The sequence below is a fragment of the Daktulosphaira vitifoliae genome, unplaced genomic scaffold (assembly GCF_025091365.1).
Source record: "Daktulosphaira vitifoliae isolate Bord-2020 unplaced genomic scaffold, ASM2509136v1 Scaffold_1, whole genome shotgun sequence".
Lineage (NCBI taxonomy): Eukaryota > Metazoa > Arthropoda > Insecta > Hemiptera > Phylloxeridae > Daktulosphaira > Daktulosphaira vitifoliae.
Window position 1 is genome coordinate 46,239,792 of NW_026099572.1, and position 24,734 is coordinate 46,264,525.

Sequence of the window (24,734 nt, forward strand, 5' to 3'; positions counted from 1 at the left end):
CTGTGACGTTAAGACTTTAAGCATATTTTTAGATGTCAGGCTTCATTTTTAAAAATTCAAAAATGAGATCCTTATTATTTTACGAGTAACTGCCAACCTGATGTATTATTGTAATCTTATACCTGCCAAGAACGTGGACTTTTTGTTATCAAAAATTGCTACATTGTGCCAATAAAATATTTTTTGTGGTGATTGAAATAGTTACAATGAATGAACAAGTCAAAATTATGTTAATGCCATGTCATACAAAAATATGAAATGACAAAAATTCTAAACGTATAGCATATTGCGAATGAAATGAAATATATTAAATATAAAATGAATTTGAAATGCAGATTACATCTGCACTCAAGTAAAAAGTCTAAATGAATTAGAAAGTGACAGAATAAGAAAACCAAATTATAAATATAATAAATATAAATACCAAGTTTTAAATTAATCAATTATATACATTTTTTACTGACATGTTAATAATTTAATTCCGAGATAGCTATTATTTTGTAGTTCATTTATTACTAGATTGAGTTTTATGAATTTAAATACTTTTATGTACTGATTTTAGTTAAAATAATATAAGAACATATAAAAAAATACTTATGGCTAATATTTTGATGCAAATGATAAATTATTAATATTATTAATTACTAATTAATTCCAGGCTATATATATTTGTTTTGGCTGTGCTAAAATATTGTGAATTCCTGAACATAGCATAAAAAATTTATATTATTATTATAATTAAAATAAGACTTTTTATATATTCTTAGAAATCAAAATTGTTATTTTAAAAGCGTTTTCTTTTTCTTTTTTAAGTTAATTATGTTTTTATGATATTATTATAATATTTTTTGGTCAAGAATTAAAAACATCACATGATTTTTATGTAGTTTTTAAACGATAATGTTTGAAAATTGTATATATTTATATATGAGTAGTATATTAAGATATACATGAAAAAATTTATCACATTTTTTATATTTATTACAAAGACGAAACTTATCGTCTCACATCATCTGCATAATTATTAGTCTCGACTTAAAAAGATATCTATCTAAAGTCATAAAATCATTAATCTAATTCTAATATTCATTATTTCATAAAATAACTCAAAGGTGACTTTAGAAGGGCCATATCAGATAATGACAAAATTAAAAATTGTATTAATTGTAAAGGAAAAATTAATTTTTCGTCTATACATATATTTTTTATATGTAAATATAAATATAATATTTTATATGTATGTATTTTTTAAAGTTTTTTTTTCATTAAAAAAAGTATAACATTATTAAATTTAATATAGTATATTAAAATTATGTCAAATTAAAAGTATCTGTAAAATTATTTCTCATTTATGTTGATACGTTTATGTATGATCATTTATTTATTTAAAAATAAACATTATATGTAAAATAAATATACAATTTTAAAATAATGATTTTCCATAGGAATAATAATTTTATTTAGTTTTTTAAAGTTTCAATAATAAAATTATTTAATTAGAAAAGATATAATCTTCGTGAAATCAAATTATATAATATAATTACGTTACGATAGTTTTTTTTTTGTAGTAATATTTTTTTAGAGGATTATTACTGAAAAAATAATTTAAAAACAACAAAAATGCTTTTTGAATATTCAAAATATGTGAATAAATTAGTTAATTTTTAAAAATATAAATAAATTGATATTTTTATTCATTTATTTATTCAAGTTTTAACTAATATAATTGATCAACTGATACTATACTATTAGTTTTACTAGTTATTAACTTCAAAATTTTTTTTTGAATATTTGTGAATGTTCATTAAAATTAATTTAGGAAGTATAATTAATTAAAGTTTTACCAAATAAAAACATTTTGTTGTAATATCGTAGGAGAATATATCATTCATCATTCATAATGGTAAAAAAACTAATCACCCAGAATCTACATAAATGTATCCTTAGCAAAAAGTCGAACAAGAAGAAAAATTGTAAAAATGATTTTAAACACAAAAAACGTCGAAGCATATTTTTATTTTCATAAACATATACAAAATTACAAACGACTTAAAAAAATAAAAATAATGAAAAAGAGGATAAACTATATAATTTGAGTTTTTTTAATGTTATTTTATAGAACTAAATAAATTTCCAATGCAATGTAAATACTAGAAATTGTTTTATTATTATGAAAAGCTTCTACTGAACATAGCAAACCAAAGTTAATAAAAAAATGTTTTAATTTTATAGTAAAGTAATAGATAGAGGATAAGATTTAAGGAATTATATGAAGAATAGTCAAAATTACAATCCATTTGAACGAATGAAAATAATATATTTTCAGTTAATAAAAATATTTATAATAGTAGATTATATATAAAATGTGCCGTAAAGAGTAGCATAAACAATATCAACTTAATAAACAAACAAAAGGATTGCACGGACAAAATGATTGTAGGTCTTGAAATAGAAGAATGAAAAGTACAACAATAGTTATAGCAATATGGGTTTAAGATAGACAGATTAAAACAGAAGGGTAAAAATATTGAAAAAAAGGTGTTCAAAAAGTTGCAACAATTCACATCAAAACACCACGAAATGCATTTTTTATTGTTAGCTTACCTCCAACCGAAACAGTTCTTCTCATTATTTTACATATAACGCAAGACACGCATACATATTATATTGTAGTAGTTGAATGTTTTTTTTTTTATTTCAACATAATATAATAAAGTTAGTGCCAGGTGAGGTAAGTGTATTATTATGATCTGAACGCTAATAGGCACGTCTATTGTAACTGGTACTATGAAATTATTAATTTTACACCACTCTGAGCCATTTTAAGCGCTCGTATATAGCAACACTATCAACAAAAACTTGATAATCACGCTTGATTAAATATTTTCGGTTTTTGTTATGAAACCCTATTTTAATAAATCTTGAGATAATAATTAAGATCTTTCATACAACTACAATATTAAATTAACGACATCATAAATAATTAATCTGCAGGAATAGCAGATATAAATGTAAATAACAGAGACGAGTAGCTGCAAAATATAAGTATGGTGGATACGGATGCCGGAATCGACGGACGGTCATCGAAAGTGTACTAAAATTCATATGAAAAAAATAGACATGATAATGGATTACATTGCACGGGCCAAAGCATCGTGAAGACTAACTTTACCATTAAGCCCCATCGCGTCCTTATGATTCAGTTCCCGACATACTTCTGTATAGGTTGATAACGTGATGTGTGGCTAAGGGAAACATGATACCGTGTCACGATTAAATAGTATGGTCATTGAAAAAATAAATGAATAAAAACTAAATTATTTGATAAAAGTAGTTGGGATTTGACATGTTTATCCATTAACCCCTTCAATTATTTTTACAGTTTAAAATTGAAGCAAGCAATGTGTAATAGCCTACGATCAGTTAATATATAAAATAATCATATTCATGAACTTTGCAGTGTATTAGCAAAACATTGTGTAGACTGTATGCGTGTATGGTAAACTAAGAAGAACAGTTACGGAAGGTGATGAGCAGCTCGTTGAATAATCGTACGTCACCGATAATGCCAGCCATGAGCGCGACTGGTGATAGCACGGTAGAGCATTCTTCAACCGATCCATCGGAGAGTCTTGTGACAGTTTCATCAGTCTTCCTCATCAGTCCCAGCAAGCAATATGGGTCGCTATAACCTGTGACGAGAGAACAACCAACTGTTCAACCACCAACCACAATAGTAGACCACAAATTCCACACCCTAAATTTATCCGGGATTTGTTGCCAAAATAGTAAAGGCATACCAGTAACAAACCTCATCAGTAATTGCAGTTAAAATATTTAGTAAATGTCCGCTCTGAACAGAAACTCTAATTTACTTAGGTTCATTTCAAATATCCACGTACATCGTACTTTGTCTACTATTTAATTGAATTATTCATATAACAATGATTTTTATCAGAGTTAACTTTTTAATTGAGGCGGTACACACCCATCATTAAAAAGAAAAAACTTTTTCAATCAGATATACGAGTGCAAGACACGTATAAAAAAGTACAGCCGTATAAAAAAGTTTAGGCTTGGACAATTGAACATTTTGATTGCAAAAATACTAGTGTTTTGTAAGATTTTGTTTTACATGAAAAATAATTGAAATCTAAAGAAGTAATCAATAAATTACTAATATTTAAAAAATATATATATTAATAAACTAGACACATACAGTTATTGTAGTGAAAAATGAAGTAACCCGAGCAGGATTTATTTAAAGTAATTTTCAATTAAGTATTGGAACGCAGGCGGGATACGCGTATAACAGTACGGTGTGCACACACCCACTACATATGTTTTAAAATGTTTGTAACTCAATATGTGATTGTCCTCTGTAATAGTTATCTGTGTATTTAGTCAATAACTGTTGTCAACCAATCAACTATTTTTGTACGATTACTGCTAAAAAAAACGACCATTTCGAAATTTTGAAGAAAAAAAAAATGTATTTTTATTAATAGTGATAAATAATAAAAAGTATGATTTAAATGTAGTCTGAGTAACTAAAAATTATTGAATAAAAATGATTAGCAAAATTATAATTGAATCAAAAATTATCAATTAAATCTGAAAAAATAGTAAATGTAAACATAACGCTGACGTTATTTTAGAACAACAATAATTAAAAAATCTACTGGTATAAATTCAGTCTTTTTTTTCTGTTTTTGTGACTTAATTAAATATGTCGAATTATCAAGTATTAAAATATATTATAAATATTTATTTTATTTATTTGATATTCTGTCTGTGATGTACAGATTTTGGAATATTTTTTTTTGAAAAAGAGTTAAATCAACAGTATTATTTGAAATAAATCATCATTATGTTTTACTTAGAAATTTATAGCTAATTAAAAGTAAAATGATATTTTAATTGCAGCATATTTTTAGAATATATGTTTTTTCAAATAAAATAAAAGAATGTTCTAACAAATTAATTTTCCAAAATTTGAGTATTAAGTTACATAATAATGTTTAAGCTTTTTGGATTTCATAATCGTTTAACGTCATAGCAATGATATAAACCTACTATTTACTATGTATTTTGTAAGCATGTTCTCTTGTAAAAATAAATAAAAATCTCACGAATATAGAGTTTCTAAAAATACATTAAATTTTTAAGTGGATATTTTTTTTTCTTGATTTGTAAATAAACTTAGCAATTTATTTATTTTATTCGAAATAGTAAAAATTGTTCAATTATTCTAATTTTACTTGAATGTTAAGTATCCGACAAATTTGATTCTACAAGTATTATTCTTTCATTAGAAGTAATTCCACAATATTCTTGATACTAGTCACGTGCGCAATATAAACTATAAATGTACATTATGTCGTTGGATATTATTTGACCCAAAACGTGAGTTATACCGAAATAAGTAATGATTTTCGCAATTCTGCAGCGTAGAATATTTTAGCTAAAAAACGTATGAAAGAAATAAATAAATAGGGTTCTGTTGTAACATTTTTATTGTTCGACCGCGGTCGACCAGGACCGGAGCACGTGAACGTACCGAAATTGCCTACAGATACGCCGTGTGACAGGCTTTTTTGCAATATCGACCAGTTTTTATAAGCAGAAAACGCATTGTGTTTTTATTCTAATGTTCAAATAACAACTTGTATACAGGTTCATCCGTCTATCATAACCTACTCAATTACTTTCACTCAATTACTTTTTAATGATCTAATTAAGAAAATGACTTATGGCGAATTACTATTGGACCATTAATACAGAAGTTATTCACTGTTTTATATCAAAGTGGGGAAAAAAGAGCGACCGAGAAACGTCTAATGATAAAATAACAATAACCACGTTTCATCTTCAGTCTATATTTAAAAATGATAATAACTTCCGAAACACAAAAATGTGAGACACGGTTGTTATTATTTTTATCACTAGTCATTTCCTGGTCGTATTTTTCCTACCGGCAAGGTGTAAAAATGCCAACAACGTTTGAAATACTGATCCAAACGATTTTATCGATTAATCATTTTCTTTAATAGATCTTTTTTTAATTTATAAGAAAGTCAAATGTGGATGTTTCTGTTAAAAATCAAAGTTAACACCCCTAGAAGATACAAAAGATAAAAAGCTAATTAATAACTTATAAATCAAAGAATATATGTGACTAAAGAAATCCCCAAAAAATATTTTAGAAATTATTTTTATTTTGTAAGTTATTGAGGGAGTTATGATAAGTGGATCATTATGTAAATCTCCTGCCGATGAAATGATAATAGTAAAAAATCCCTCAGTCAAAAACAAGATTTAAGAATGTTTGAACTACACTATAAATCTAAAACCTACTCTTTCCATTATGACACAATTATTATTGTATTAATAAGTTTTTAAAACTTACCATTGGCATCTTTTGCTTCAAGTCCTTCTGCTTCAACCACAGTTACGTGCAAAACGACAATGGGAGGCTGAAAACATAAATAATGTATATTAGATAATGTTGTTCATTTGTCATCAACTCTGAATTGTTAATAATTTTTAAATTGGTAGTAGATACATGCATTTAAATAATTAATATTAAAATTAATTTTTTTTTTTATAAATTTCTCTTAAAATTAAAAAAATAGAAATTTATAAATCTTTTTAGTCTAACTAATTGTAATTACTAATATTGTAGTTTATGGTTTACTTATTATTTTATGTATGTATATTATATTATCACTTATTTTGTTATTATTTATTATATTTGTTTATTTTATTTTATTTATTTATTATTTGACAACAACACCATGCCATATTCTAGAAAAAAATTAGTCTAACTGACATGTTGAAAATATAAATTAAACGAATAAAGTACTTTTTAAAAACTTACTCTAAGTATAAGATTAAATTTCTTTTAAAAATTAATAAAAATGTTTAAAGTATTAAAGTTTAAGAAACGTGCTTTTTGGTGAAGGTCGTGAAATAATTCTGCCATTATTCTAAATATTAATTACTTTGATCAATCTAAATGGTCGCTAGATTATTTAACATAAGTTTTAAGACGTTAAGACGTGATTGAATAAATAAAATCAACTAATACAATTACCTTGTTCAAACTGAGTAGATGTGTATTTTAAATAGAAATATATTTTTAAAGTAAATTTGAAATAAAAGTCAAAGAATAAAATTAACTAAAATTAAAAATTTTAATAAAAAATGATTATCTACCAGATGTTGAGAATGAAGTTTAATTTTAGTTATTAAACTTTCTTGCTTATTAGTTATCAATATTAATTTCATTTTATGACATTATAATGTATAGAAAATAGTTATAATTATCTTCTAATTAATATTTATATATATTTTTACTTATAAAAATAGCAGTCTGCTGATTATTTCTATAGAAACCAAATTTATTTTTAATTGCAAATAATTTATCACAGTTGTTATAAAATAAATAACAGAAAACTTACAATGTAAAAATTTTATTAAAAACCAAACTAGTTTGACTTTGTTAACCATGGTTCTTTAAGATAAACATGTATTAAAATATTGCAGTATTGAATTTAATCTATGTACATTTTGTATATTATCAGCCGAATTATGGCATTTGCATTTTAAATAAAATGCATTTTTGATCCGTAATAAGGCAATTTTTAAATTTGACTAATTAAATGTAAAAAATTTAAATGTTTACTGTCATAAAGTAAATATGGCACCGTCATTTTAAAAATTAGCTAAAAAGTGAATAATTCTATACTAACACATCTTTTAGTGTCATAATAAAAAATGATATTGAATGTGGCGTTATTTCATTGTATAGAGGTAATTTTTCTTATTAATTATTACTTGAAATCGACAAATTTCGATTTCTGTCAGTTATGTTTTAAGGTGCATCATGTATGATACTATTTATTAGTAAATAATTTTATTAAATGTATTATTAGGCGTATATAACCTCTTTTAATATAGATTTAAGCAATTTTGAGATAAATATTACAATTTTTAATAAAAAAACAAATTTACAACCTTTCACTAATTAAGTTAAAAAATTAATTCAAACGAAAAAAGTTGTGTGTTAAAAGGTATATTATTTTATACTAAACTTTTGGAAAATTAAGTTCAAAAAAGAAATAGTTATAAAATATTACATTATAAGTTTTATCATTTAATGTGAATCAAATAAACACCTAATAAATTCAACAAAATCTTTATTTTATTAAACAAAGTTAGAAAATTGAAACTTTTAAAAATAAATTAATAAAACCAAAAAGTTACTGACTCAATTAAATAATTCTATAGATTATATTCCAGCATTAAGAAACGATTAAGATTGGCAGTAATATTCATTTTTATAAAGCTATAAAAGAGTACAGAAAATTTCATGAAATATATTTTCATTGAAATACACAATAATTATACGACTCAATTTAAATTATTTAAATAAAATTATGTAAAAATTGTCTTATCCCACGGCAAATTACTTTAAACTGACTTAATTCTCATTTGGCAGCTGTGTTAAAACGTAATTAAACTAATTTAAATCTTACAACAGATTAATTCTTACGCCTAAACTACATGTGTGCACATCTATAATTGATCAATATGATCTAATTTTGAGAAAAATTAAATTTTACATCAAATTTTTAAAATAAGTCTAAAATTTGAAATTAAATTTTATATTGAGCGTTCAACAACAATGAACATACAATAAATTCTTTATGATAAAAATATATAGATTTAAGCTTTCCATTAGTTTAATTAAAAAATTATTATAACTTTCCAAATACATGTTCAATAAACCCATTATCAGTTATTATCTTAGTCATATGATTTTCCAATAACTATATTATAATTAGTATACTTATATTTTAAACACGATATAAAGTAAAAGTTTATGAAACCAATGAAAGATAAGTTAACATTTATTCAATCATATCATCTTGTTCAAAATTTTTAAAATATAAAGAAATTATTACGTACGAATAATTATAATTATCTTGAAATAAGAATACTTTTAACACTCGTAAATGGCTACCTTAATTTTACTTTACTTGAACCGAGTATAAAATTATGAATACAAAAGATAACCGCAAGCAAGTTATTAAGTTTTATAATTTATAGTAAAAGAAACAAAGTTTGTTAATTGAATTGAATTCATTTTCATTGAAATTTAAATACACCATCATCAACATTTTTCAGCCTTTGTGACAACTATTTGAGATCAGCTTTATCTTACAATTCGACAGAAATTTTAAATCAAATGTCGACTTGATGCTTTCTCATTTTGGCTGAGGGAGCCAGTAAGGGAAGAAAATGTCCCGTTATATACTACATATACACAGCAAAGTATATGTCACTGTTAAAGTTCCCGTATGGTCACATATTTAGAAGCCAACAACAAATACCTCTACTGAACATCAGCGCAAAGGCAGTCACACAATTGAAATTTGAATATGTGCTATTAAATTACATAATGATAAATTTATATTAATAAAATTATTGTATTCAAAAGTTGTTCTTGTCGTGTAAATAGGCGTACTTATAAATTAAATTATACATATTTAACAAATAATAATAAAATACATTATGATTTGATTAATTAAATTTTAATAAACCTTATTCTATTATTACAGTTCAAATAAAGTATAAATATAAATGTAACAATTTTAAGTAAATGGCAAACTTACAGTGTTGTTTAAACTACGTACCAATTATTATCAATAATATTAGCTTTTTAATTTTACTAATACTATTATAATTAACTTCTATATTTTTCTTTTAAGATTATAATTAAATTTTTTTACTTATCATTCTTTTCTAAGTTCAAAAGTATAAACAACGATCTTTAATTTTATTGATAAGTTAATTTCCACATTAACGAGTTTTTTTTCCGAATTCCGGTACTCAATTAACATTGGTAGTTGTTTTGAAAATATTATTTTATTTTTTCTAGCTTAATAATTATGAATAAATCTTAATTTTTGTATGTCAAAATTATCTTAAATTTAATGTATTACAATAATACAATAGTGTTTCTTCAATGATGTTTCAGTTAAAGCATTTTTAGTGGTTTCAAATAAGTTAAGATGTGAATTGTACACATCATCACAAAGTCTAATACCATATGAATATACAGTAAGATTTATTAAGTATACTATTTTTCTCCAATTAAAATAAAAATAACATTAATAATAGGTTCCATTTGACTCTGAAAAGTTACCCCTTAAATCTACCCTTAGGAATAATTTTTTTCTTGCAATAAACCTGATATTTATAATGATGTATAAAAATAACTTAAATTTTAATCTATACATTTTTATAAAAAAATCATTATTTAACAAAAAAAAATGGGGAGTAGTATACTTAATAAATCATATTGTATAGACTGATAATTGTTTATATATTAAACACTTATATAAATATATATATACTATAAATAACAAAATACTTAAAATAGTACCTTCTGATAGCTTATGATTAGTAACGAGATAATAAATTTATAGATAATCATTCAGTCTAATTTGTTACTGTATTACTTTCGATTTTATAAAAATCGCATATTAATTTTTTACATCACCTCTGATTCTATATTTTTCTATTTTAGGGAGTCAAATTTAGTGATTTAAATTGAAATAATTTTTTATATGTACAAAAAATAGTGCAGACTTATTTTCATCTTATTAACTATTAATAGTCATTGAAGCCTTTTTAGTACCTATATTCTTCCTAGAACCAAATTGGTACTATATAGAAAATATTGAGTATATCTTTATTACTCTAACTAATGTTATTATTAATGTAATAGTACGATAGTTAGTATACTAATATCTATTTATTTGTTTATATAACGGTTGAATGACAATATTTTGAATATAAGTACAAAATTCATTAGTAATAACGATGAAATTCAATAGATAGAATGTTAAGTAAATAAGGAAACGGGTTTCTATTATTTTCATTATTTTTAACAATCGACCCGCTTCCTTATAAAATATTAATCAATGTAAAATGTGTAAATTATAATATTATAAAGAATTTAGTGAACAAAAACACCTTACTTTTTCTCCGTGTACAATAGCCATGTATCTTCGGTGTTGTTCAGGTGTAACGTCGAATGCTTTTTGTGCATAGACATATAGCTGATCTTTGTGTGCACTTTGTTCTGTATCAGCACCCACTTTGTATTTTATTGTATACAAAACGTCCATGTACAAGTGTTCCATCTGAAAAATGATAAACTAATATGAGATAAAAGTTTTACACCTTTGTAAAATTGTTTACTCTTCTAACTGTATTTATGTGGGCATTCAAACATCGATTAATTTTAGTCAGAGATAATTTGAATAAATAGTAAAAATTAAATTATCTGAATTCATTAAATATCTTCAAGGTTCCTATTTGAGTTTTAAAAATGTTTTATTTTTTTTAAACATGTATAGTAGTAAAAAGCAAATGGTATTTGATTTATAGCCAACCACTAAATTTCTTCTAAAATAATAATAATTTCTAGGAATATTTATTTGGATGATTTAAGTTTTTTTTAGTTTTAGTTATTATTGAGGTGGACATAATGCCCATGCACTCAGACCTGTTGGTCCATTGTGCGCACCTCATACCGAATTGTTTTGATTCGGTTTACCCACCTAAGTGTTATCACCAAAGTGTTAATACATTACCAACCATAAAGTCACCTCTAAAGATGACCAAAGAGTCCTGTCTTTCTGGCGAAATTAAGTATCTCTCTGGGTTTTAGGTTTTTAATATCCTCTTTTTCAGGAAATGGTTTATTAAATGATTTAAGTAATATATATTAAATGATCCATTAAATATATTTCACGCAATATCTTTAAAGGTATAAGATAAAAAAATTTTTTTTTTTTCGGTAGAAATTAGTATTATATACAATTAAATTAACATACAAAAAAAAGGAAAATATAGTCCTATATATTATTTTAAAACAAATTAGTATTTTTATATTATAGCGGGAGGACTAGTAGGTTTTATAAATTTTAAGAAATAAAAATAGACTGACCCGTGCTTCACTTCAGATAATTCTTATTAAAGTATTTAGTACATCCAAAATACTGGTTCAAAAGTTGTTAATGACTCGATATTATCATAGTAGTATTATTTTCTAATATTTAAGCTTATAAAGTATGTGTGTTGGCATTGAAACAAATAAAGTTAGTATTCTTACAAAAGATATGGGGTAGGGTGACCTTAAAAATATTTAGTAACTTCTAAATCAAGACTAATAGCTACTTAAATTAATTTTTAAAAAACGGTCATAAAGTTTATATTATTTTAGATGAAATCTAGTGTTTAACGACCATTAGATTAAAAAACCAGCACAGGGGGGTCGCGGCACAGTGGTGACGTGGCATAGTTGGATTAAGTATAATGATATCTGACAATGATTAAAATCACTATCAAAAAAAAAAACGCTTCGATACAAATCTTTAGATAGTGTTTAATTTAAAAAAATTGGTGTATTATTCCAAAAGCTATATGATCTGCTAGTTCCTTATTAATATCTTGATTAAGATAAAGTGTGTCGAATAAAAAAGAGATTATTAAAAAATATTATTTCTCATAAAAAAATTGTATTGATCCATACACTTTTCAATAAGTTATAGCATTATAAAGTTAAAAATGTAAAAAATAAAATCGAGATTTTTCACACAAAAATAGCATTTGGTAGCCATTTTCACCATGAAGACAAGTCCAGAGGTCAAAATTTTTTTTTCTATAATAAAGCATATTACAAAACCTTTAATTTAAGATATATATATAATAGTGTCAGACATTCCGGAACACTTTCAAAAGTTAAGTTGAAAAAGTTCTACTTTCTATATGAAATTTTTAGATTTGAAGCCACCCCGTATATAGGGAAATGGTCTGGTTGAAAAAAAAGCATGTGGAATGAAAGATGTATATAAATACTACTCCTCATGAAAAAATTGTATTGATCCATACATTTCTAAAAAGTTATAGCATTTTAAAGTAAAAAATGTAAATTATAAAATCGAGAAAATGTACACAAAAATAGCATTCGGTAGCCATTTTCACCATGAATACAAGTCCAGAGGTCAAATTTTTGTTTTTCAAATTAAAGTATATTACATTAGCTTTAATTTAAGATATATATAAAAGTGTCAGACCTTCCGAAACATTTTCCAAAGTTAAGTTGAAAAAGTTAATTTTTTGTGAAAAAGTTGTCATTTTAAATCCCCCCCTGTGGGCAGATAAAGGGTCACATTTACATAAAAAATATACCAAATGATAGGTAAAGACATCAAGCATCTATTAAAAAAATTATATTGATATGTTTATTTTTGAAAAAGTTACGGCAGTTTTTAGTAAAAAAAATTGAAAAAATTTCGAAAATTAGCGATTTTTAAATTTGTAATTTTTTTAGAGATTTCCTCATTTACGAGGAGATGAGAAAATTTTTCAATATTTGAGGGTAATGTATTCGACTAGATACGATTTGTGATCTTTTAATGTATCATTAAAAGAAATCGGTTCCGTGAGAGCTGAGAAAAAATGGTAACAGACACAAAAAAAAAAACACATCATAGTAAAACCAATATCTTCTCAGCTTCGCATCGAAGCTAAAAATAACCCAAAAGTACAAATCCTGTCTTATCAGAAACGGAAATTCAACAAAAATTCATTGAATATGTTAGCAGCTAGTTGAAAATTAAACTCAAGTTATGGAGAAATTATTCTATAGCCATTGTTAAAGTGGAATATCAAGGATATTATTTTAATTAATAAAATAATCAAAAAACTTTTATAAATATTTTCATATTTCTAATTTTATAAAAAAACATATTATAAATTGTATTTTATTGATTTATATGGTCAATGAATTGTATGTGTGTACTTAATTAGGAATTCATAATTATGTATTATAATTACGGATTCTTACGCTTACTTAATATTAATAATGATTAATAAAAATGGTTAAATTAAATAAACCTAATGAATTTAAGTCCATTAAATAAAAAATACAAACTTAAAAAGCTGTATTGATGTGATGAAATTAAGATTAATAACAATTTCTTTTTTGTGCACTAAAAAAATTTGTAAATGAAGCCTTATATAAATATCTTCATCGTGTAAAAACGCTTTCATTAAATAACCAAAATTTCTTTAATATATAAATAAATATAAATTAATTAATGTCTGATTATTATAGTGTCAATTCCAAAAGTGAATACTACAAAAAACCAATTGGTGAATGTAATTAACGAAAGAAATCGTTTTTGTACAAGGACATTGTTTATTGTTCGTTTATCCCTTTGCTCTGATAAGGGTTTTAACACATTGCATTTGACAGCTTGACATGAAAAAAATATAACAATTCTAATAGTAAGTTTTATTAACTTTGGTACTTTCAAATATACATGTATATATATACATTTTTGTTGTTAGAAGGTCGTTGCTGTTAAATAAAATCAGTTGACACCCGCTGATAAAAATCCCTCCTAGCGAGTTGTAACATATTTTTAGCTACTAGTTTTGCTTATATGATAGTCATAAAATGCAGTTTTGGGAAATAGCTTAATGTTCACACCAAACTAATAGAATGGTATAAAATGACGACCATCAAATACTAGTAGCATGAACTAAATCGCGTCTAGTATAAAATTGTTGTTTATTCGAGCGGTCATAAAATGAAAGCTGTAAATGACACCCTTCATTTATTTGGATAATTTTTCAGAAAATCCTTTTGAATTTGTTTATTTCTATTTTATCAAAAACTTTTGTAAAAATAAAAAACGCTGATAATATAATAGATTATAATTATAGATAAAATGAAAAATGCTTGATAACAGTAATCGATTTTAATTTAAACCAATAAACTATGCATTTAGGCAAAACATAATAAGAAATTTAAATATATATAAAGTGGTTATTTACATTATTGTCGTTTTACATTTATGCAACTATAACTCTTGAATTATATATTTAAAAATATAAAACATAATATTATATAATTTTCAATAAGTATTTTTGAAGTTATTAGAATTTTTATAACAAGGCAGGGGATGTAATGCAGTTCATTAACGCCTAAAGATAAAAATAAACAGACCCATAATTAATATAACTTCCAAAATTCTTGTTCAAAATTTTTTATCGTCCAATTATTTTCTTTAGAAGATCAACTTCTAGTTTATAAGTTTGTTAAACATATATGTTTTCATTTAAAAAACTAAAGTCAAGTCTAATTTTTCTATATATTATTTTTTTTTCTGATTAATTTATTAGGAATAATATATATTTAAAAGAAAAATATTAATGAAATTTGTTAGCAATGAACAAATCATTTATGTTCACATAATCACTTTTGATACATAATTAAAATCTACTAAAACATTGTGATCAAAAGACAACTTTAAGCAGTAGAGATATTATTTGTTTAATTTTCAATTTTTAATTAATACAGTTTTATGAAAATATCATGTGACATGTGTTTTTGTTTATTCTGAACAAAACATATAATGATTTTTCATTTCTTAGTACACTTTTTCCTTACTCATATCTAAAATGACAAAAAACGTCATCAACAGTCCATATTTTTCTTAGAATCTCAACAATTTAACACTAAAGAAAAATTAGTAAACTAAACATAATCGAATAAAAGCTCCCAGTTTTGTACACAAAAATGTATATCTAACCTAACAACGACGTATTGTGTGTAGTTTTTTTATTTAGTAAAGAAAAATTATTTTACTTGTCATAACTCAATATTATTAAATTCATACTCGAGTTCAATTTTTTTCCCAAAAAATAATTAGTTTTCTAAATATACGGTTTACATACCTCTTTAGGTTGAATGCTGGAAACTGGTGGAGGTTTGACGCCTACATTAAGCTCGGGTGGTGGACATTCATCTTGTCGACTATCCTTAACCATCTGTAAGCGTCTTTGATCCAATTTCCATTGAAGGCTACTATATTTTTCAAAAAATGATCCATCCGTTTCGTGGACTCTGTAAAGTTATAAAAAAGATAATTAAAAATTATTATGGTACGAATTACAATGTTACTTTTTTTTTCATTTATAACTACAACTATGTATCTGTGTTCTTCATGCATAAAAAATAATTAATTTTAATCTAATACTATTTAAAGATAGAAATATAATTTTCTTATACGAAGATCATCTATTAAATATCGTATTATCGACAATGATATATCCTGACCTAGATACTTCAAACACTTCTAAGTTGTTTAAACTTAACTTTAGACAGGTAAGTATAAATAAAAAAAAAACCAAAACTGTGGTGTCGCGGGATAGTCGAGAAAAGTATAGACGATACCTGACAGACATTAGTACCACTATAATAAAAAAAAGCGCTTCGATGAGAATCAGTTTAACTTAACAATGATTTGTAAATTTGTAATTTCACATTTTTGGTTTTTAAATTTCACCCAAATATTAAATGATTCTTAAATTAATTTTTTTTTTACTTTGACGGTTGTTACATCATAGTAAAACAATCGTCGTAGAGGTTTTTTCCAATATTGTAATACACTACAAGAACTCTAATTTGATGTAGGTCAAAATAAGGCAAAATACTCCGGAATATTTTCAAACATTGAATTGATAATGTTTTTTCAAAGCGTAAGAAATATTTTTCAAACTCTTATTGCACTCAAAATTTTCATTTGATATGCACACCAAAAGTATTCGCGCCGCATGTGAACTTGAATGTAGCGCGCGCTTATTCAGATGTCCGTCCACTCACCACCCCTTACTCTCCTGGTCTCTGAACGGAATTATCAGTCGCTTATCACTTTCGGCAGTGAATTTTTAATGTAAAATCTACTGTTGTCAAAAATAGGTTATAAGATAGAAAAAAAGTGTTAGTTTTACTATGAAATTGTAAATTTTTTTTTATTGTAAACTGTAGAAGATTTTAATAATCATTTGTTATGTTGAAGTATTGTATTTAAACCTGCAGGTAAAAATAATATTTTGCCTTGTTTTTAACTACCACACCGTTGGTTTAAGTTAATTGATTAAGTCACACGGATGACTTTTTATTGCTTTATGCATTCTTTGTATTTAACAAAATGGCACATTTATTGATATTTCTTGATTTTCATCGATTCGTTATTATTGTATTATACAAGATTATTTGTAATTTCAGTCACACGGGTAACATTTTTAATTATTGTTGGTATTTTATATGCTTTGATATATTATTGTTATGGTATAAATAACACAATTTTATGTGAGCCAACGACTATAGTCTTTTTTATTATATTTAATCAAATTCATTTGATTAACAAAAACAAAAAAAGCTTATTGTCTTTAGTTTACTGTATTCAAATTTCAATAGGTTCAGGGTATTTTTGAAAAAATTATAACAAATTGAAATTTTTTTTTGAAATTTTGCGAATTTCGACTCTAAAATGAAATAACTAATAAAAACATTATACTGGGAACATTTTTCTATTTTTCACAATTATGTAATCTTAGCTTTAATTTGATATAAGTTAAAAAAGGACAGATGCTCTAGAACATTTTCAAAAATTGGGTTGAACATTTTTTTCTATCCATTGGTTATCTATGAAAACATTCAAAAATATAAATTTCAGTATAGAATTATATAAACTATATTTATTCACAAAATAAAAAATAAAAATAGGATCTTAAGGTTTAATAAAATAACTTAAATATTGATAATCAATTAAAATATTTTGTTGAAGATGTAAAAATTTGTAAATAAACTAAATGTTTTTGTCAATCAGTGAAACTTAATTTTTTATCAAATCAGTTCATTTTCACACAAGACTAATAATTGAAATTGACATAAAGTTGATTTGGTTATACTGACATTATAAAATTTAAACATTGTATGAGGGATTGGGAAGTTATTATATGTTATAGCTAGCATCCTACTAAGTTGTTTTTGACCATGTGTTGTTTCATATATCAATACAAATGTTACATGTGTTTGCACTTAGTATTAGAATGAATGAAAATATAACGACGTTTTATTATTGTGTTTTCATTTCTGTATCAGTAAAAATGACGTGTTACACATTTATTTGAAAATCGACGATACTAAGTCAATTCCTCTGTAATAAGTACTTATGTTTATTATTTCCATATCTTCCGAAATACGAACCAAAGTAATGAGTTGAAAATTAGAATAATATTTTAAAAGTATATTGCAAGTTGCAATTCGCAATAGACGTCTAATTAATTTTTCTCATTAAACCTATATCATTTAATATCTATTTATTAATTAGAGTATGGTAACGTTACTCAACTATCTGCTAAGTCAAAAAATCAAAGCAGTTAATTTTAAAAACTAATTGCACACTAAATTATTAACTTTTCATAATTAAGAATGGCATTTAATAATCCACGTGTAATAATGATCAGTTTTCATTCAGGTGGGCCTCATTTACATGTTAGTGAGTTATAGATAATTCTTGACTAGGCCAATAATGGACGGGACGGATGTTATGGCCGGTTTTTACTAGAGACCAGACACCATTAATGAGAAGATCACAAGGAAAATCTCGTTAGCACTCTGGGAATCAAACCGGGACCCCTTGCGCCGAAACATATGTTTCTACCTACCAGGTCCACATGCAATAATCTTATAATATCTTAATATTACAAAATAAAATTAATATATTTAATATTTAATTTTAAAAAAATGTGATAATATAATGTAATTTTCTCAAACAATTTATCATTAACGTTAAATAATAGTATAGTTTAGAATTTAATCATTTCTAGCATATAGTTATGAAATATTGGCAACAAAGTATTCTAAAATATCTTCCATAATTAAATTATCTTAAAATCTATTCTATTCTATATAGGTACAAGACAAACAGTTTAAATAAGGAATTAAGACTGTAGCGACCAAAACATACGCAACGAATATTCTCGAATGTTCTCGTTATCAAAAACCTTCGAGAAACTTCGATAACGCCATAAGATAACCTACGCGGGTATAGAATATTCTAGAATTAGCGAGAGCCTTATCGGAGCTATATATATATCGGAAGAATCAGTCAGTTCAGTTAGTTCAGTTCAGACTGTCTAGTCCGCGATACGCTACANTAAATAATAATAAAAACCACTATATTTTAAATAAAAATGAAAAATTGTTGTAATTATTCATTATTAAATTATTTTAAAAAAGTTAAAACTACTTTAGCGGGTCTTCAATTTGTATTAAAGATGTTAATAATTATTTAATCTGGATAAACTTTATCTTCTTAAAAAAATTGTGAGAATTATTGCAACTCTATTTAATTTGAATCCATTAAAATTGTCATAATTTACACCTAATAATAGTAAACAATGTTTTGTATTGTTAGTTAAAATAATTATAAGCACATTTTTTTTTATAATATGACTAGATATCGATAAAACTGGTCTACTTAAGACGATGAATGACAAAAATCAAACCATGTAAAGTCAAACTAAGTCATATAAAAACATCAGTTGAATAATTACCAACGGTGATGTTAAAATATCCATTTTAAATTTATTTTAAATGATTTAAATGAGTGTGTTATGAAATCTTGTATCTTGAGCTTTTTTTATTAAAAATTCATTTTTAAGTAACTTTCTTACAGAATTTTAATAAAATAGTAATTACAGCAAATGAGGTAACTTTGATTACCTTGTTGTTAATATTGATAAAACATATAAAAATGAAAATGGCAATATTAAAATTATATCCAAAGTAAATGGTCTATTACGATAAAATTACAATATGATAAAATTATCACAAATAATTGTAAAATAGAAATTTTTATTTGACACACAGTAAGAAAAATAGAAATACAATATGATTGATGTAGGCTTTTATACGAATTATGTGAAGTTGTAAATCCCGACGATATTAGAGGATATGTAATATGGTTTTAGTTGTATAGTCTCACAAAAATAATATAAGTAGACCCGTTTTGTAAATGTTACTTAGGAGTACATGATTTAAAATTTTGTACTAAGCGGTAGTTAATTGTTTAGCCTCTTATCATAATCAAAACAAATAATAATTATTGTTATCTTTAATCCAATTTCGGCTTAATTCGGAAATAATAATTAGGCTTAAATTTGAAGGTGGATAATTTTTAATACATTTATATTCTCAACTTTGAAAACAGAGACTATAATTTGTGTCTAACTTTTTAAATATAATCATCAAAATTAAAAAAGTACATTAAAAACTTACTATGCGCTTAATAAATTTAATAATACAGAAAAAAAAAGATATTTTTGTTAGCTGGAATTATAACATTGCAAAGGACAAATTACTTACTGGTAGAATTCAAATATAGAAAACTTATTCTTATTAAAACATAAAGCTTTATAAACAAAGTAATTTATAAGGGTTGCAAATCCAGAAACATAAAAGAAAACAAAATTTTATTACTTTTGGTTTATACGTTCAATAGGCAACTCATTGAGGCTGTGATCAAATTCCAACATCTTTCACAATATATCAATTGAAATATGATGTAAATCTAGATGAGACTTATACACTTAATTTAAAAGTCCTGTTTAAATTAAACAATCAATTTTATTCAAATAGAAATGATTTTTCCGTATATATTGTCTCAAGCCATATCTTTTTAAAAAGCAAAAATAATATCATTAAATAAAATACTATTTGAAATCATAGTAAGTTATATTAACATATAAAATAAATATATGAACAGAAATTTGAACAATAGTAAAAGCATTTGAACTAGTATTTATAAATCACTGCTAACCCATAAATTTTGACATAAAAATCATTAATCCAAAGATAAATAATAATTAATGTTAAATTTTATTTTCTAAATTTTGATATGAAGACAAAAACAACAAAATCTAATGTTTTATTAAAGCTGTTAAAGATTACGTGTAATTGTAACATAAACTCGACTTACTCGTGTGACCAAAAATCAACACCACATGAACACAAAAAAAATAACGAATGAGTTTGCGTTAATGAACCAAACCAATCAACCACAAGAGTCTACCAAATCGTAATCTCAGAGTCAGATATTTTAATGGCCACCAAGAAAAGTTTTTTCATAAAAACTGTATTATTTATAGAACAATATTTTTTATTACAACAAAAATAAAAGCTGCAGGTGATAAAAAATGAATAACAATAACAATAAACTGAATTTTTTTAAGTTATTTTAGCAATAAGGCGAATTACAAAAACCGGTTTCTTTTTCTGTATAATATTTGTGAGCCCAGTGACCGTTATCCCTCATATTTCCCCATTAATATGGGCCTGGTCAACTACTAGCTTGAATAAAAAGCAAATTATAGCATTTTGTCCTAATTTTAAAATAAAAGTATTGTACGTAATACATCAAATATAATATTATAAATATTATTAAAAGCCTTTTACTTCAATAAAGAAAATTTTAACATTGATAATACGATAGCTGTTCCCTAATATTGTAACAACACTTTTTGAAATGTTTTTTTTTTTTTTGTTGAATGATGATTCAGAATCTAATTAACATATCTAACTAAAAAATCGATATGTTCAATAAATGCCATTGGTATTAACATGTACAAATTAATTACGAGCTAACTAGTCATTAAAATTTTTATTGCTTGTCAACAAAATGTATACTATTATAGTAACCAGAATACGAATAAACCCTGAAAAGTAATAACATAGACCTTCAATTTTAAAGTTAAAATATTAAATTAAAAATCAATTTGGTGATTGATTTTAATGTACGAATTTTTAATAATAGCACTTATTGAGTTTATTTTTTATTTAAATTAAATGCAAATTATTATTATATCAATTTTTAAAATAAATCAAGTTTTGTGAAGTGGTCTGAAAACATTTGATGATTAATATCACGGTACCTAACTATTGGAAATTCTAAAACGAGCAGTAATCATGATAACATCAAACAAAAAATTAATTTATATTTATTGAGTTATTTAAGATATCCATTAAAAATTAATTAAAAATATCGAATAACACAGTTTTAAACTGTTAAATATTAATAAGTAAAAAAATAATTTTAATTTCAGCAATATTTAAAAAATAAGTATAAAATCTCTTCAATTTAAAATATACGAAATTATGATTGTTTAAGATATCGTCAATTCAAATATTTTAATCTCATGTTTCTTCCTAAAATGGTGTATTATTTTTTTAAGAATTGATGAAAATTAAAATAATAAAATCTTTATCTTAAAATCTTAATGGTAATGTTGTAATCAATAGTTATTTTATACAAAAATATAGTTATCATTATTTAACTAAATAAAGCATCTAATAACTTATTATTATACGGTATGGTTTATATGTATATTACCACCTAATTTTTTTCAAAAAAAATGTATATATCAAAATTTAATTATTTTTATAAACCATTAAGTATAGTAAATATAACATTTATTGTAAGAAAAATTTATTCCTATTTGGTAAAAATAAATAATAATAGATTCCCATTTGTTCAAATGAGAACCTATTTCTTTTTTTTTTTACTATTAAATGCAAAGTAGCTAAAATAAAATTTGGAGTAGTTTATAACCAGTTTTATATTATAACTTTTTTGATATTGGCATTTGAAGATTTAGAAAAGAAGAGGAGTAGGGTAGTGTTTAGCAACGTTCTATTTTTATCATAAGGCAATATATTTATCATAAGAATTATTCTATGTTGTCCAATAAACAATACAATACTAGTTATTAGGATTTTTCAAAGATATATTTTTAAATATCGATATCGAATTGAATTTCAGCGTTATTATATTGCAATATGTAAAATAAATATGTTCCCAATATCGCAGTATGTCAATATCGTATAAAAACTAAATCGAAAACGAAAAAAAATTAAATTTAAATTTTTAATGTTTTTACAATTTTTTTTTACTTTAGAGAATACTATTAAGTTACCATTGTTGTTAAAATCAGACTATGGTATACCAATCAAATTAGATAATGATATCAATATAAAAAATATATAGAGAATAGCTATATCTTATAACGATTATAATCGTATAAAGTAATAATTATAAAAAGTAATTTAAAAATTATCATAATTTTTAAATTACTTTTTATTATGATGAAATAAGTTTTTTTTTTTGTTACAAAACTTTTTCATTATACATGGTTTTCAGTAAATAAGGAAACATTTAAATTTTTACAAACAATGATAACAATAGAAACCGTTTCCTTACTTACTGAACACTCTGTTATATCGTTTATGTTTAAATGGATAAAATTGTTCTTTATTAAATAATAGTATTATAGTGTTTTGGTTTTAAATAATAATGATAATAAAAATATTATAAGTGCTGTCTATAATTTTTTAATTGCTTTGTCTTAACTGAAATAACTGAAAATAAATTTCCTTGTTTTCAAAAATAAAATTTAAACTTTTACAGAATAAAACATCATCACTATCGTCTAATTGGGATTTTTTTTTTTTTTTTTTGTTAATAATTTCATTTTATTTTTCAGAATGAAAATTTGTTACTGTATATCTTCTAATTTTAAAATTTCTTTTTTTAATTCTCCTTATACATTACTTTGTTCGTGTTTTGTTAAAAATAGAAATAACAACAATGTCATAATAAAAAACAAAAAACCCAGCACAGTGGGGTCGTGGCATAGTTGGGTTCAGTATAGATGATATCTGACAGTGATTAAAATCACTATTATAAAAAACGCTTCGATGCAAATCTGTAGATAGTGTTTAATTTAAAAAAAAAAATTTGTTAAAATAGCATATTTTTGAATACGGTAGCCATTTGCGCATAGAAGATAGATCGTCGGGACAAATTTTTTTTTTCATTTTGTAGTACATAAAATAAGCTTTATGTTTAAAGGACGCAGTATTTCCGGAACATTGTTAAAAATTAAGTTGAAAAAGTTAGTTTTTGTAAAAAAGTTGCTATATTAAATCCCACTTGTGAGCAGAATAAGTGTTAGATTTTCAAAAAAAATGATATCAAATGAAAGGGAAATATCTAAGGTTTTAGTATAAAAAAAAATTATGTTGATTTGTTGATTTTTGAAAAAGTTATGGCAGTTTTAAGTACAAAAAATATCCTTATAGAAGGTGATTTTTATCGCAAATATTACATTTTTTTTTAAATTTTGACAGCAATTTGCACATAGTAGATAGGTCGTCAAGACAAATTTTTTTTTTTCATTTTATAGTACATAAAATAAGCTTTAATTTGATATATGTTTAAAGGACGCAGTATTTCCGAAACACTTTTAAAAGTTAAGTTGAAAAAGTTCTATTTTTTATACAATATTTCAAGTTTTGAACGCCCCCTATATTAGGGGAAATTGTCCAATTTTAATAAAAAGTATGTCAAATGAAAGATGCACCTATAATGTATTTAGAAAAAAAAAATTTGTGCTGATAATTACATTTTTCGAAAAGTTATAGCACTTTTAAGTTGAAAATTTAAAATCGAAAATTTTAACACAAAAATATCGTTTTTTTAACTACAGCAGCCGTTTACATGCAGAAGATAAAGNTAAACTACGGCATCCGTGTACATGCAGAAGATAAAGTGTCGAGACAAATTTTTTTTTTTCATTTTGTAGTACATAAAATAAGCTTTAATTTTATATATGTTTAAAGGACGCAGTATTTCCGGAACATTTTCAAAAATTAAGTTGAAAAAGTTAGTTTTTGTAAAAAAGTTGCTATTTTAAATCCCCCCTGTGGGCAGAATAAGTGTTAGATTTTCAAAAAAAAA

At 24.2% G+C, this 24,734-nt stretch overlaps 1 protein-coding gene across 6 annotated transcripts in view; it reads right to left on the bottom strand.

Moving 5' to 3' along the window:
- The window catches only part of LOC126904245 (BAI1-associated protein 3), an 84,407-nt gene that overhangs the window by 14,301 nt on the left and 45,372 nt on the right, over nt 1-24,734 (bottom strand). For 5 of the 6 annotated variants that reach the window (XM_050683110.1, XM_050683076.1, XM_050683098.1 and 2 more), the window contains 4 exons: nt 15,826-15,994; nt 11,052-11,216; nt 6,410-6,476; nt 3,561-3,692 (listed from right to left, as the gene is read on the bottom strand). In XM_050683110.1, the coding sequence (XP_050539067.1) occupies nt 3,561-3,692; nt 6,410-6,476; nt 11,052-11,216; nt 15,826-15,994 (533 nt within the window). The remainder of the gene's footprint in view (nt 1-3,560; nt 3,693-6,409; nt 6,477-11,051; nt 11,217-15,825; nt 15,995-24,734) is intronic. The other variant, XM_050683127.1, reaches the window with a different exon arrangement.